Source organism: Rattus rattus, chromosome 1, assembly GCF_011064425.1.
Source record: "Rattus rattus isolate New Zealand chromosome 1, Rrattus_CSIRO_v1, whole genome shotgun sequence".
Classification (NCBI taxonomy): Eukaryota; Metazoa; Chordata; class Mammalia; order Rodentia; family Muridae; genus Rattus; species Rattus rattus.
Window position 1 is genome coordinate 54,640,936 of NC_046154.1, and position 14,010 is coordinate 54,654,945.

The 14,010-nt window shown below is 39.5% G+C and overlaps 1 protein-coding gene across 1 annotated transcript in view; it reads right to left on the bottom strand.

Moving 5' to 3' along the window:
- Positions 1 to 10,338: 10,338 nt before the first annotated feature.
- Efcab7 (EF-hand calcium binding domain 7) overlaps positions 10,339 to 14,010 on the bottom strand; it is a 49,183-nt gene continuing 45,511 nt past the window's right edge. Inside the window, exons 12-14 of the mRNA XM_032901781.1 lie at positions 13,330 to 13,539; positions 12,114 to 12,221; positions 10,339 to 10,591 (exon numbers count right to left, since the gene is read on the bottom strand). Of these exons, the coding sequence (XP_032757672.1) occupies positions 10,517 to 10,591; positions 12,114 to 12,221; positions 13,330 to 13,539 (393 nt within the window). The 3' untranslated portion in view covers positions 10,339 to 10,516. The remainder of the gene's footprint in view (positions 10,592 to 12,113; positions 12,222 to 13,329; positions 13,540 to 14,010) is intronic.

A 14,010-nucleotide genomic window follows, 5' to 3' on the forward strand; every position in this document is an offset into this window, starting at 1 on the left:
AGGATGGACGGGAGCAAGGTCTGAAGGAAGAGGAGGAGATGGGAGAGAGGAAGAGGAGAAGCCGCAGCAGAGACAAGATGGAAGCTGACGTTAAGATTCCACGCTGTACCATAGGTTGTTATGAATGTTCTTAAGGGATGGAAGGTACAGGGCTTTATATGTTTAGGTGGGCAATTATATCTTATCAATGGGATCAGAAAAAAAAATTATGACTTTAGGTAGCCAAAAGAAGCTGAATACCACCACCCACCACCACTACCCCCCACCACCACCCACCTCCACCACCCACCACCACCACCACCACCTCCTCCATCACCACCACCACCACCACCACCATCACCACCACCACCACCACCCACCACCACCACCCACCTCCACCACCCACCACCACCACCACCTCCATCACCACCACCACCTCCATCACCACCACCACCACCACCACCACCACCACCACCCCCACCCACCACCACCACCACCACCACCACCACCACCACCACCACCACCACCACCACCACCCCCACCACCCCCACCACCACCACCACCACCACCACCACCACCACCACCACCACCACCACCACCACCACCACCACCACCCCCACCACCACCATCACCACCACCACCCTCCACCACCACCACCACCACCCACCACCATCACCACCACCTCCTACCACCACCACCATCACCACCACCGCCACCCATCACCATCACCATCACCACCAACTCCTACCACCACCACCACCTCCATCACCACCACCACCCACCCACCACCACCACTACCACCACCACCACCCACCACCACCTACCACCACCATCACCACCACCCACCACCCATCACCACCATCACCATCACCACCCACTCACCACCATCACCACTACCAAGAACAAAGTCATAAGGACTTAACAATAATAAAGAGCAAAGAAATGTAAATTAAGAATTACAGAGCACACATACAACAAAGACAAGAAAAAAGAATAAAGAAAACCACAGAGGTAGTTGTTCCTAAATGACTCATTTGCTTAAAATATGTGAATAAGGTTTAAAGATTTTTCCCCATGAACTGTCTTATAAATGTCTATTTACTCACTGGGGAGAATTGGCTCCAGTACACTGCTCTTTCTGAACACCAGTGGCCTGCCTCCAGATACCCAGGTTCACTGCAAGGATTAAAAACAATGTGGAAAACCAAGAAAATACCTCTTTCAAGAACCAGTAGTCATAGTAACATTCCCAGAGGAGAGCAAGTTAGAGGACACACGTGACAATAGATAAACTCAAAAGAGAAAGTATAAGTAATTCAAACAAGGAATTCAAAGAAGATATGAATAAATGCCAGAATGATGCCCTCTCCCCAAACACAGAAAAAGTTGAATTAAAAAAAAGATAATTCAGGATATGAAAATACAATTCAATAAAGAGATAAAATTTTGAAAAAAAAAATTGAAACCAATTAAAGCTTTAAAAAAATCAGTTGGCCAAATAAAGTTTGTTGGAAAGCTTCCTTAATAGACCAGACCACGTGGAAGGGGAAGATCGATATAAAGACAAGGTAGAGAAACTGGATTACTCAAAGAAAATTGTACCTTACAAAATGAATGGAATTTCCAGACACTGCAAAAGGACCAAACCCAAGAATCACAAACAAACGAACAAAGCAGAAGAAACACACACAAAGACACAGAGAATATTTTCAGTAATGATAGAAATCCTCAAATCAAAGGTAAGGGTTGCCCATTCAGGTTCAAGAGGCACACAGAGCACCAAATAAACAGGGCCAGAAAAGAAATTCTCCACATCACCTAACAGTCACAACACTGAACACACAGAACAAAGAAAGGATTGTGAAAGCTGCAAGAAAGACTAAGTCACACGCAAAGGCACAGCTATTAGAATAACAACTGATTTTTTAATAGAGATGTTTAAAAAGTCCTGGGCCAATGTACTACATGCTCTCAAAGCCTATAGATGCTAGCCCACACTACTACACCCAGAACACCGATCTGTAATAATCTAAGGAAAAAGAAAAACTTCGTACAGTAGAAGCAGGTTAAAGGAAAGAGCAACCATCAAGGCAGCCCTACAGAGGATACTGGAAGGGAGACTTGAGACTGAAAAAGGAAAAGCGAGCCCAAGGGTGACAGTGAGGCAAAATGAAACACTCTTAAGTCAGCAATTAAATGAAAAGGACTAACATACCATAAAATCAACAAATTGAAGAAGACCTCAGAAGGTGGAAAGATCTCCCATGCTCATGGATTGGCAGGATTAATATAGTAAAAATGGCCATTTTACCAAAAGCGATCTACAGATTCAATGCAATCCCCATCAAAATACCAATCCAATTCTTCAAAGAGTTAGACAGAACAATTTGCAAATTCATCTGGAATAACAAAAAACCCAGGATAGCTAAAACTATCCTCAACAATAAAAGGACTTCAGGGGAATCACTATCCCTGAACTCAAGCAGTATTACAGAGCAATAGTGATAAAAACTGCATGGTATTGGTACAGAGACAGACAGATAGACCAATGGAACAGAATTGAAGACCCAGAAATGAATCCACACACCTATGGTCACTTGATTTTTGACAAAGGAGCCAAATCCATCCAATGGAAAAAAGATAGCATTTTCAGCAAATGGTGCTGGTTCAACTGGAGGTCAACATGTAGAAGAATGCAGATCGATCCATGCTTATCACCCTGTACAAAGCTTAAGTCCAAGTGGATCAAGGACCTCCACATCAAACCAGACACACTCAAACTAATAGAAGAAAAACTAGGGAAGCATCTGGAACACATGGGCACTGGAAAAAATTTCCTGAACAAAACACCAATGGCTTATGCTCTAAGATCAAGAATCGACAAATGGGATCTCATAAAACTGCAAAGCTTCTGTAAGGCAAAGGACACTGTGGTTAGGACAAAACGGCAACCAACAGATTGGGAAAAGATCTTTACCAATCCTACAACAGATAGAGGGCTTATATCCAAAATATACAAAGAACTGAAGAAGTTAGACAGCAAGGAGACAAATAACCCTATTAAAAAATGGGGTTCAGAGCTAAACAGAGAATTCACAGCTGAGGAATGCCGAATGGCTGAGAAACACCTAAAGAAATGTTCAACATCGTTAGTCATAAGGGAAATGCAAATCAAAACAACCCTGAGATTTCACCTCACACCAGTGAGAATGGCTAAGATCAAAAACTCAGGTGACAGCAAATGCTGGCAAGGATGTGGAGAAAGGGGAACACTCCTCCATTGTTGGTGGGATTGCAGACTGGTACAACCATTCTGGAAATCAGTCTGGAGGTTCCTCAGAAAATTGGACATTGAACTGCCTGAGGATCCAGCTATACCTCCCCTGGGCATATACCCAAAAGATGCCCCAACATATAAAAAGACACGTGCTCCACTATGTTCATCGCAGCCTTATTTATAATAGCCAGAAGCTGGAAAGAACCCAGATGCCCTTCAACAGAGGAATGGATACAGAAAATGTGGTACATCTACACAATGGAATATTACTCAGCTATCAAAAACAATGACTTTATGAAATTAAATGAGGCAAATGGTTGGAACTGGAAAATATCATCCTGAGTGAGCTAACCCAATCACAGAAAGACATACATGGTATGTACTCATTGATAAGTGGCTATTAGCCCAAATGCTTGAGTTACCCTAGATGCCTAGAACAAATGAAACTCAAGACGGATGATCAAAATGTGAGTGCAGATCGCTCATGAGAGACACAGCCAGAATACAGCAAATACAGAGGCGTATGCCAGCAGGAAACCACTGAACTGAGAACGGACCCTGTTGAAGGAATCAGAGAAAAGAACTGGAAGAGCTTGAAGGAGCTCGAGACCCCATATGTACAGCAATGCCAACCAACCAGAGCTTCCAGGGACTAAGCCACTACCCAAAGACTATACATGGACTGACCCTGGACTCTGACCTCGTAGGTTGCAATGAATATCCTAGTAAGAGCACCAGTGGAAGGGGAAGCCCTGGGTCCTGCTAAGACTGAACCCCTAGTGAACTAGACTGTTGGGAGAGGGCAGCAATGGGGGAGGGTTGGGAGGGGAACACCCATAAGGAAGGGGAGGGGGGGGGGATGTTTGCCGAAACCGGAAAGGGAATAACATTCAAATGTATATAAGAAATACTCAAGTTAATAATAAAAAAAAAAAAGAAAAAAAAAAAAATCAACAAATGACAGGAACCAATCTACATCTTTAACAATAACTTTGAACATCAATAGCCTCACCTTCCTAATCAAAGATTACAGATTAGCAGAATGAATGAATTATTTTGCTGCATCCAAGAAACACTTTACACCAAAGACAGAAACTATCTTAGAATGAAATGTTGGGCAAACATTCTGACTGAATGAAACCAGGAAACAAGCAGGAGTTGTGATTCTAACGTCTAACAAAATAGACTTCAAATTAAAATTAATCAGGAGAGATAAAGAAGGTCACTTCATACTGATCAAGGGAACAATCCAAGAGGACATTACAATCCTAAACATATATGTGCCCAACTTGGTACACCCAAATTCATGAAACAAATGCTACTAGACACAACACAACACATCTGCACCAACACCATAACAGCAGCTGACTTCACATCTGCACCAACACCGTAACAGCAGCTGGCTTCGGCACCCCACTTTCACCAATGGGCATACTGTATGGATGAAAAGTAAGCAGAGATAATAAAGCTAAATGATATCGTACATCAATGGCCTTAACATAGCTATAGAAAATTATACCTAAGCACTACATTCTTCTCAGAAGCCCATACAATTTTCACTAAAATAGACCACATATTGGGACATGAAACATGTCTCAATAAATACAGGAAAATTAAAATAAATCCTGGTATTTTATCTGGTCACAATGGAATATTGTCAACAGCAATAGAAATTCCAGAACATAAGTTGTTTATGGAGATTGAACAATACAGTATTGAGTGGATCATAAAAGAAATTTCTAGAACTGAATGGAAGTTAAAGCAGAAACTTGCCAAACTCCATGGGATACAGTAAAAGTGACCCTGAGAGGGACATTTACAATTTTAAGTGTCCACATCATAAATCCAGACAAGCAACTGGATGACCTTGGACAAACAAAAACTTTCAAACAACACCCAGAAGTAGACAAATAGAGCTAATCAGGATCAGACCAAAAAAATTAAGAAATAAAAATATAAAAAAAGAGAAGAATCAATGTAATATAGTTAGTTCTTTGAAAAGATTAATACAGCTGACAAACTATTACCAAGTTTACCCAAAGAGAAAGAAAACCAAAGCTTGTAAAACTAGAGATGATAAGAGAGGCATTAAACAAACATCAGTGACATCAAAAGACTTCAAAAATCTATGTTCTAATAAATTAGAAAGCCTAAAAGATTTTATTTTTTTAAAGATTAATTTTATGTGTATGAGTGTTTTGCATGTATGCATGTGTACCACATGTGTGCTAGTGTCTGGAGGCCAGGAGAGGTTGTTGGATCCTGTCAATCTGGAGTTACAGATAGTTATCACCTGCATGTGGGTGCTGGGAACTCAACCCAGGTCTTCTGCAAGTGTAACAAGTACTCCTAACCGATGAGACATGGGTAAATTTCTTAATGCAGATGACCTACTAAAGCTAAACAAAAAGAGATTAATTTTTGAGAACAGGTTAATCACAGCAACACGATTGAAACTGCAATAAATCTTCCAACTAAAAGGAAGCTGAGTGATGGACTCCCTACAGAATTTCACCATGCCTTTAAAGAACCAAAATAGATGCTTCTCAAACTCTTTAATCAAATAGAAAAGGGGAAAGGCTTCCAAGCGTTCAGCGTTCAGTAATACACGGATACCTAAATCAGATAACAGAGAGAGAGAGAGAGAGAGACAGAGACAGAGACAGAGACAGACAGAGAGAGAGAGACAGAGAGAGAGACAGACAGAGAGAGAGACAGAGAGAGAGAATGGTAATCTGATGAATGTAGATGCAGAAAATCTCAATCAAATACTTGAAAACCAAATTCAAGAAGATATCAAGTCAGCTGCATCCCAAAAATGCAGAGATAGTTCAAGACATGTAAAAGCATAAATGGACTCAAGGACAGAACCACATAATAATCTCACTAGATGAAGAAGAGCCTTTGATAAAATCTAACATCCACTGCAAATATAGTCTTGGCGAGACCAGGAATGAAGGGAATACATCTCAACATAACCAAGTCAAAACACAAGGCCATGCCCAACAGCATACATACCAAACTGAAGAAGGAGCACCATCTCCACTAAACTAGGAACAAAGCACTTACCATGTGACCCAGAAATCTCATCTCTAACTATCTATGAGAGAAATGAAAACCTGTGTTTTTATAAAAACCTTACAGGCATGCTTACATTATGTAATGTAATATAAACATCTATTAATGATTCCCTTAAAAAACTGGAAACAAACCAGCAGATAAATGAATATATACACAGTGGTACAACTATAAAATATCATTAAACTATTAAGTTTATATTTATCTGTCTGTCTGCTACCTATCTGTCTCATTTTTTCATGAAACTTTAGTCCTTTAGTCAACCTAGAAGAATGAAAGTTATGGTATAACAACTTTTAAGAGTCTGAAATAGGGGTTGGGGATTTAGCTCAGTGGTAGAGCGCTTGCCTAGCAAGTGCAAGGCCCTGGGTTCGGTCCCCAGCTCTGAAAAAAAAGAAAAAAAAAAGAGTCTGAAATAGGGCTAACAAGATATAAAGGTATTTGCCACTGAGCCTGATGACCCAAGTTCAGTTACCAAGAGCCACAAGGCAAGAGAGACTGACTCCCAAAACTAGTATTCTGGTTGGTTCCCTGTCCCTCTCCCTGTCCCTCTCTCCCCTAAGATGTAATAATATTAAAATATCTGAAACAAAAACCCTACAGGAAAAGAAAGATATTAAAATAGAAGCTCAAAATCAGGAACACATTCTCCTAGGCTGAGAAAAAGACTAAGGTTTCATGAAAAATGAGGCATTTAAAAATGTATGTTAGAGGTTCCGCCTGTAATAGTTGTTCACAATCTATCGTCTCTGATAGGCTATGTGAGGTGAGGGCCGAAATAATGTCTGACTTATTCACCTCTGCATAAGCAGTACCTAACCTGATAAGTACAAGATTAATTGACCTATTTCATATTATATCAATAGTCAGAGATACAGTAACAGAGAGCTCTAGGGAAAGTGAAAAACGAGAAGAATCACCTTAGGTTTCCATTCCCCACCCTTTCTAAAGCTTTCCTATCCCATCATGGTCAGTTAAGTTATAGCTTGTTCTCCTGACTTTTCACATGTATTGCACGAATTTTCCTTGGGGAAATTAACAAGGCCTTACTTACCCCAGATAGGCCACCTATGACAGACCAATATGTGATAACAAGGAAGCCCAATAGTTTTGGAGCTTATTTGCAGGGCCTGGGTGAGGGGTTACTCACAGGAACATACCAAAAGGTTTCACCCCAGCATGAATGATAACACCACCAGAGCTGCATAGATGCCAAACTCTGCTTAAACAACCTTCCACCTTCTGTAGACTTTAGCAGGCGCAGGAGGGCATGCCAAGAGCTCGGAGGAAGTCTGATGACCCTCCCGTCCTAGTTAGGGCAGGTTCTGTTACCACGATGAACACCATGACCAAAACAACTAGAGTAGGAAAGGGTTTATTTCATCTTACATTTCCAGGTAATTACAAGTCCATCGCTGAGAACAATCGAGGGCAGGAACTCAAGGTAGGAACTAGAACAGAGATCATGGAGGAATGCTGCTTGCTGCCTTTCTCTAGCTTGCTCAGCCTGCTTTCTTATACCAGCACCAACACTCCCACAAGTGATCTGGGCCCTCCCACATCAACCATTAATCAAGAAAATGCCCTGCCACACTGCCTACTTCTCCACCATTCAACTTAAATGAAGAAAGGCTGAAAATTAGGTTTAAATTTTAGTTAGTAAAGAAATCTTCCTGTATTTATCTTTCAGAGCCTATGTCATTTTCTTGCACTTGAGATGGAAACATAAAATTCCATGTATTCTCACGATGTACCAATGAAGGGCGCATTGCTTAGGTCTATTTCCATGATTCTTTCTTTCTTTTCAAATCCCCACTGCTCACATCCACTAAGGGTCTTTGGGATGATGGTCACATCTGGAAGAGTAGCTGAGAAGGGCCAGTTTAGAGTGGCCATATTTGCAGAAAGACCAGGTAGCAGGGAGGTGAGCTACTACTGAACTTACCTTATAAAGACCCACTTAGAAGATGGTACTTCGGCTAGCCTTCAACTTAATCTGGTGGATCTTGTACTTGATTGTAAAGGACAATAAAATAAGAACTGTGTATAAAATACTAGATAACTGTAAATTACATCTAAAAGAAATAGGAAACATAGCTTAATTTTTGAAGAATGAAACAATATCCAGGTCCTTTATAATGTATATGGTGCTATCTTTAATATTGTTATTTTGAGAACTATGTAAAGTAAAAGGATCCTCCTTTCCCTGTGTTTTTGTGGCTCTAGAGATCAAAGCCAAGATCATGCACACTAAGTGAGCTGTAGCCGCAGTCCTAGAGTGCCTATGCAAAAGGCCACACTGACTTTGGTTACAAATAAAGGCAGCTTATGAGAATTAAGGCTAACTGTTCTTGATATCCTTAGACAGAACAGCTATGGTTAGCAAATACAGATGTTCCAAAGCAGGCCAAGACTTGCTGCCTTAGACTGGGCAACTATTACTACCTTCTGGACCTTAAATTCTCTGCCTACACAGACCCTACTTATTTCTTTTAAATCAGCACATTCATTTACCTTATTTTCCTCAAGCCATGGATTTCCTGAGGATTTAAGCAGGCTAGATAGCAACAGTCAAGATTTTACACCAAATAAAGCTAGCAGGGAGATATATATATATAATATCTTATAACTACAGTCATAAGGAACTGAAAGTCAGTACTTTTTTAAGAGGAGAAGACTTGGTATTCATTTTAGCAGTAACTGTTTTCCATGCATTTCCCATTCAGACAAAGCACACAGTTCACCAGAGGAGCCTTGTTAGAAATCATAAAGAGCTTACCAGAGTTGAAAACTTTCCCCCCAAACTCCTGCCCCCACTTCTAATATGCACTCAACCCCTAGTGGCTATAATCAGAAATACAGTTCTATTTTTCTGGTTTATACCCAAGATAGGATTAAATGTAGCATATTCAGTTTCTGCTGTATATTTAACCTACACAAAAATAAATATAAGAAAAGGCTATTAGCTTAAAAAAACAAAAACTTTGTCTATGCCAATATTAATAGAAAATCAGGAAGTGATTAAGTATAGTAATTTAAGGCCTTCTTAAGGTAGTATCTGAAACCTAACAAATTAGTTTTAAAATATCAGAACTGTAGAATGTTAAAAGTTAGAAAGAAAAAGAAAATTTAACTGGGATGGAACCGCTAGGATAGTGAGCTCCTACCCCAGCCGCCACAGCTCCAGCAGAGCAGAGGTTTTGTGAGACAGGTCCTGCTCCATTGCTCTGTGGTCTCTTTCCTGAGTCTCCATGTTCGTGAGACAATACTTCATGAGACCAATTATCTGATTATAAACCCCTATACTACTTTAGACAAATGTAACAACTTTGTCATATGTTTTTAGTACCATACACAATTTTCTGTAACTCAGTATGAGGTGACATGAGATATATGGCCACAGCTGTTGAATTTGTAAAGCATTTGACAATAAACAAACTACTTTTAATGAGACATCCATTTGAAGAGTTCAAACAGTAAGGTAATGTAACCATTTTACATATATAAATTAATGGTCCAAACTCCAAGTAACATTTAAACTGTGTGCTGGCATGTAGAAGACAAAATAATAGGATCTGACAATGGTACTCATATTTCCAAGCTGAAACTGGCCAGTACTCTGTTAATGACAGTTTATAATTGCTTGTTGTCATTTTTCATGCCTTTAGCTGCTACACAGGCCTAACTTTAACCATTCCAGTGGACCCTCTGTGAAAAGCAGCCAGTGGGAAACCTGCTGTTGGGTCAAAATATCCCTGCAAATGCCATCAGGTTTAGCTTCCTATCACACAAAATAGGTTTCTTCAATTCCACTTTACCTTTTTAATAAATAGATCTTAAATAGCTGGTTTTATATTTATATTGTCTTTTAGTATTTATAAGACAAACCAAAAGTTTTGAAGAAGTCATTGAATATTATTTTTTAAAATCCTATCTATAATTTTCTTCTCATTAAAAAATAAAAAAGTACTTATGTTTCCCACTCAATTAACAAGACACTCACATACTTCTAAAACACTATTTGTATTTTAATAATAAAATATATAACATGGACATAAAATATAAATGCATAGAAATGAAACAGATTATTAAGTATACCAGTTACATGGAAAAGCATGTAGTTAATAAATAAAATATTTGATCTAAAATACTTCTTAGCTTGATAGCTCCAAATGGAATTCTTTAAGATACAAGAGAATACACACAACAATATATCCATTCTTGTTCCTCATTCAGGGGCATTACATGTTGACAAACCTGCATATAAAAACAGAAAGCTTTTATTTTTGATAATTTATTGTTATTTGCTAATCTTCAATATGACATTTCTAGGCCTAGTATAATAAAAAAAAATATAGTGAAACTAGGTGTGGTGGAGCACACCTTTAATGCAAACATTCAAGAGACAGAGACAGGCATATATGTGTGAGTTCATGGGAAATTTGTTCTACACAGCAAGTTCTAGGTCAGTCAGGGTTCCCCAGTGAGACTGTTGTCTCAGCAAAGGAAAAAAAAATCTCTGTGTGCACATGTGTACACATGTTCACGTGGGTGAACATGCATGCATGTACATATGTGGAAGAAAGAGGTCAAGCTCAATGATCATTCCTCAGACACTACCCACCTCAGGGAACCTGCCCCCGATGACCAGGCTAGACTGTTTGGCCTGTTTCTCTCCCTACAACTAGGGTTCCATGCTGGGTACCACCATCCCTGGCTTACAGGGGTCTGAGGATGCACAGCAAGAACTTCACTCACTGAGTTACCCTGCAGTCCATCTCCTAAGTCTTCATGGAGAAACTTAAGAATAAGCTATTTTTACTCTTTACCTTTAAATCACTCAAGAAGGTTGTGGAATTTCACAGAAAACATGGGGGAGGGTGTAAAAAATACACTAGTGAGCCTTTACTCTGTTCCTTCACCAGACCCTGGCAGTCTGCTGATCCATTCTTGCTTTCAATTTGTGACCTCATCAGAAAGACAGAGTCTGCTATACTAAGCTTATAGCTATTTCTGGCTCTTGACTTAGTTGCTTACCTAAAACTTAGAGGTGTTTCACTTCTCAGGTAATGTTGAACAATACTAATAGTGTAGATAAGCACAGTTTGAGTTATTAAAATAACTTATTAGTCATAATATTTGACATTTCTTCATATGATGTTTAAAAGTGCTTTCATGTATATAATGTTATTTTTATCTTTATACTAACTTTGTGAAGGACTTACCTAACCTAGTGACATTACTTTAATTTTACCCTTAAACTGGACAGAGCTGGCAGATGGCTCAGCTGACAGAAGTGCCTGCCCCTGAACTGGATCCTTGAACACACATGGTTTCCTCACAACTGTCCTCCAACTCTGACATGCATTCGGTGGCATGAATGTGCATGGATGCATCTACATGTGCACACACACCATGTAAAACAAAATTTAAAACAAACTAGAACAGAGAAGGTTAAAGACTATCCCATAGTCACTCAAACAGTGACAAGACTGAATTAAAAGGAAAGCCTCTGTCAGACACAGTGGACCTTAGATCAGGAATTTAAAATCAGTCTTGGCCACAAAGTGAGTCTGAGGCCAGCCTGGGTTAAATGAGAGAAGAATCCAAAACTAACTAAACATAAATCCTGCTACCTCCTGCAGAAGAAATGGGGTATTTGGTGCTAGGAATGTCGTGTTTAAGTAACTTTCAACCTCATTTCATGCCACATGCTTATTGATTGCACTGATAGTAAATGATTTCTTTCCAAAGGCATTAGTTAGAGAGTAACATTTACCATTGTAGATCTTGGTGCCACTTCTACTGCAAAGATGTTGAGTCCTCTGTTGTTGACACAGTTTTTACTCAGTTCATTGTTGATGTGAATAATCACTTTGTCATCTGACTGTGGAAAATTTAAAGTCTTTAGTTTTGAAAAATAAATACAGATATAAACCTGAGACTAAGACCAGAGCCTCCATTTCTAGAATTCAGTCCATTACAAATTCACACACGCTGGCTTAGTGCCCCAGGCTTCCTTCTAAATGACTGACCACCAATGACATCAGCAGCTTTCTTTCAAATGAGTTTTAATTATGATTTTACCTTTGATTTTTCATTCCCAGACCACTGTGGACAGTAAGAGCAAGTTAGCTCATCCTTGGCTTATTATAACAACAATGTCTGTCTTCCACCTCTATTTTTCTAGCATCCATTTCACTTGGATCCCACCTTCCAACTAAGGTGCCTGAAACATCATGTCATTGAGATCCTCTCTGCTCTACCATTGTTTCTGACCTTCCTAATGATCCTTTGTGCCGTCCTTTCCCCATGTTTCTTCTTTAGTTTGCCTTACTTCTAAAGGTTGCCTCTCAGTATATCGAAACCGCAGATAAAGCTGAAATCCTACTCTACCACTCTCTTTCCCCTCATCACACATCGTCCCCAAGTTCTACTGCCTAAACCCCTGCAAGAAACAAGGGTATGCTAAAACTACATGCACTATGCGATGGCTTAATATTTACTTATTCGCTGGTCTCTCTGAGGGCCTTTCTAAGTATCTCAACTTGAAATCAGAGAGTATATTTCATACTTCCTAATGGTCTTGCTGTGTAACAATCTAATAGATTTAAAAAATAAAATCTTTTATAGAAACAAAAATTATATCCTTATTTTGTACCTAAGTTATGCTGATTCTTCACTAATCTCCAAATTGTAACTTTCATATTTTAAAATAAAAACTATAGTCTTGAGTTATTATAAATAACATAATAGTATAATGCCAAGTTTGATTTATATACACTAAAAAGGATAATTGTCCATTATAAATATTAAAAATATAGTAGGACATTTGGCTGCAATGTAAGAAGGAAGATAACATTAGTATTAAACTGTACACTAAAATAAGGAAAACCACCTCACAATCAATACCTCATTTTCAAGCAGCAATGATCATGCCTTGGAAAACCGCACTGGCTATGACCCTGGCAGTGTGTAAAGTTTATTTTCAGTACCTTATTTTCAATAATTGATGTTATCCATGAGTCTTGATTGCAAGTGTGCACGACTATATTCTCATAGCCATCCATGACTTTAGCATTGCTTCTATCAAGGACAGATTTGCAAATGGCCCTCTCAAGCTGCCCACTGCATGCCTCCATATGCACAGCTTTAATCCTTGGCTTGCACCTTTCTGCGTAGACATTGATGACGAAAGGGCATGCCTGATGGGGGAAACAAACACAATCTTGAATTATCCTCCTGGTAAAATTTTAAATAAACAGACTTACTATAAGTGCTTACCATATCACTTAAACTTCATTTGGCCAGTGGGGAGAAGTGCTTGCCACCAAGCCTGACACTGAGACAGAAGCTTAACATCGTGGCCTCCAGCATAAAATAAATAAAAGCAAGCATGATAATATGTGTGGACCAACCATGCCTGCCCAGCACTGCTCTCTTAGTAAGCGACAGACCTCGACTTATCCTTCCTTAGTTAGAGTGGCAGTCTCATCATCTGTGCTGGGGAGGGGGTTGTAACAGTCTCATCTATGCTGGGGGTGTGGTGGCCTTATTTGTGCTGGGGAGGTTTTTTTGTCAATTTGACATAAACTCTAGGTTTATCTGGGAAGAGAAAAAGTCAAATGACAAAATGCCTCTATCACATGGGCCTGTGGACAAGTGTGTGGGACATT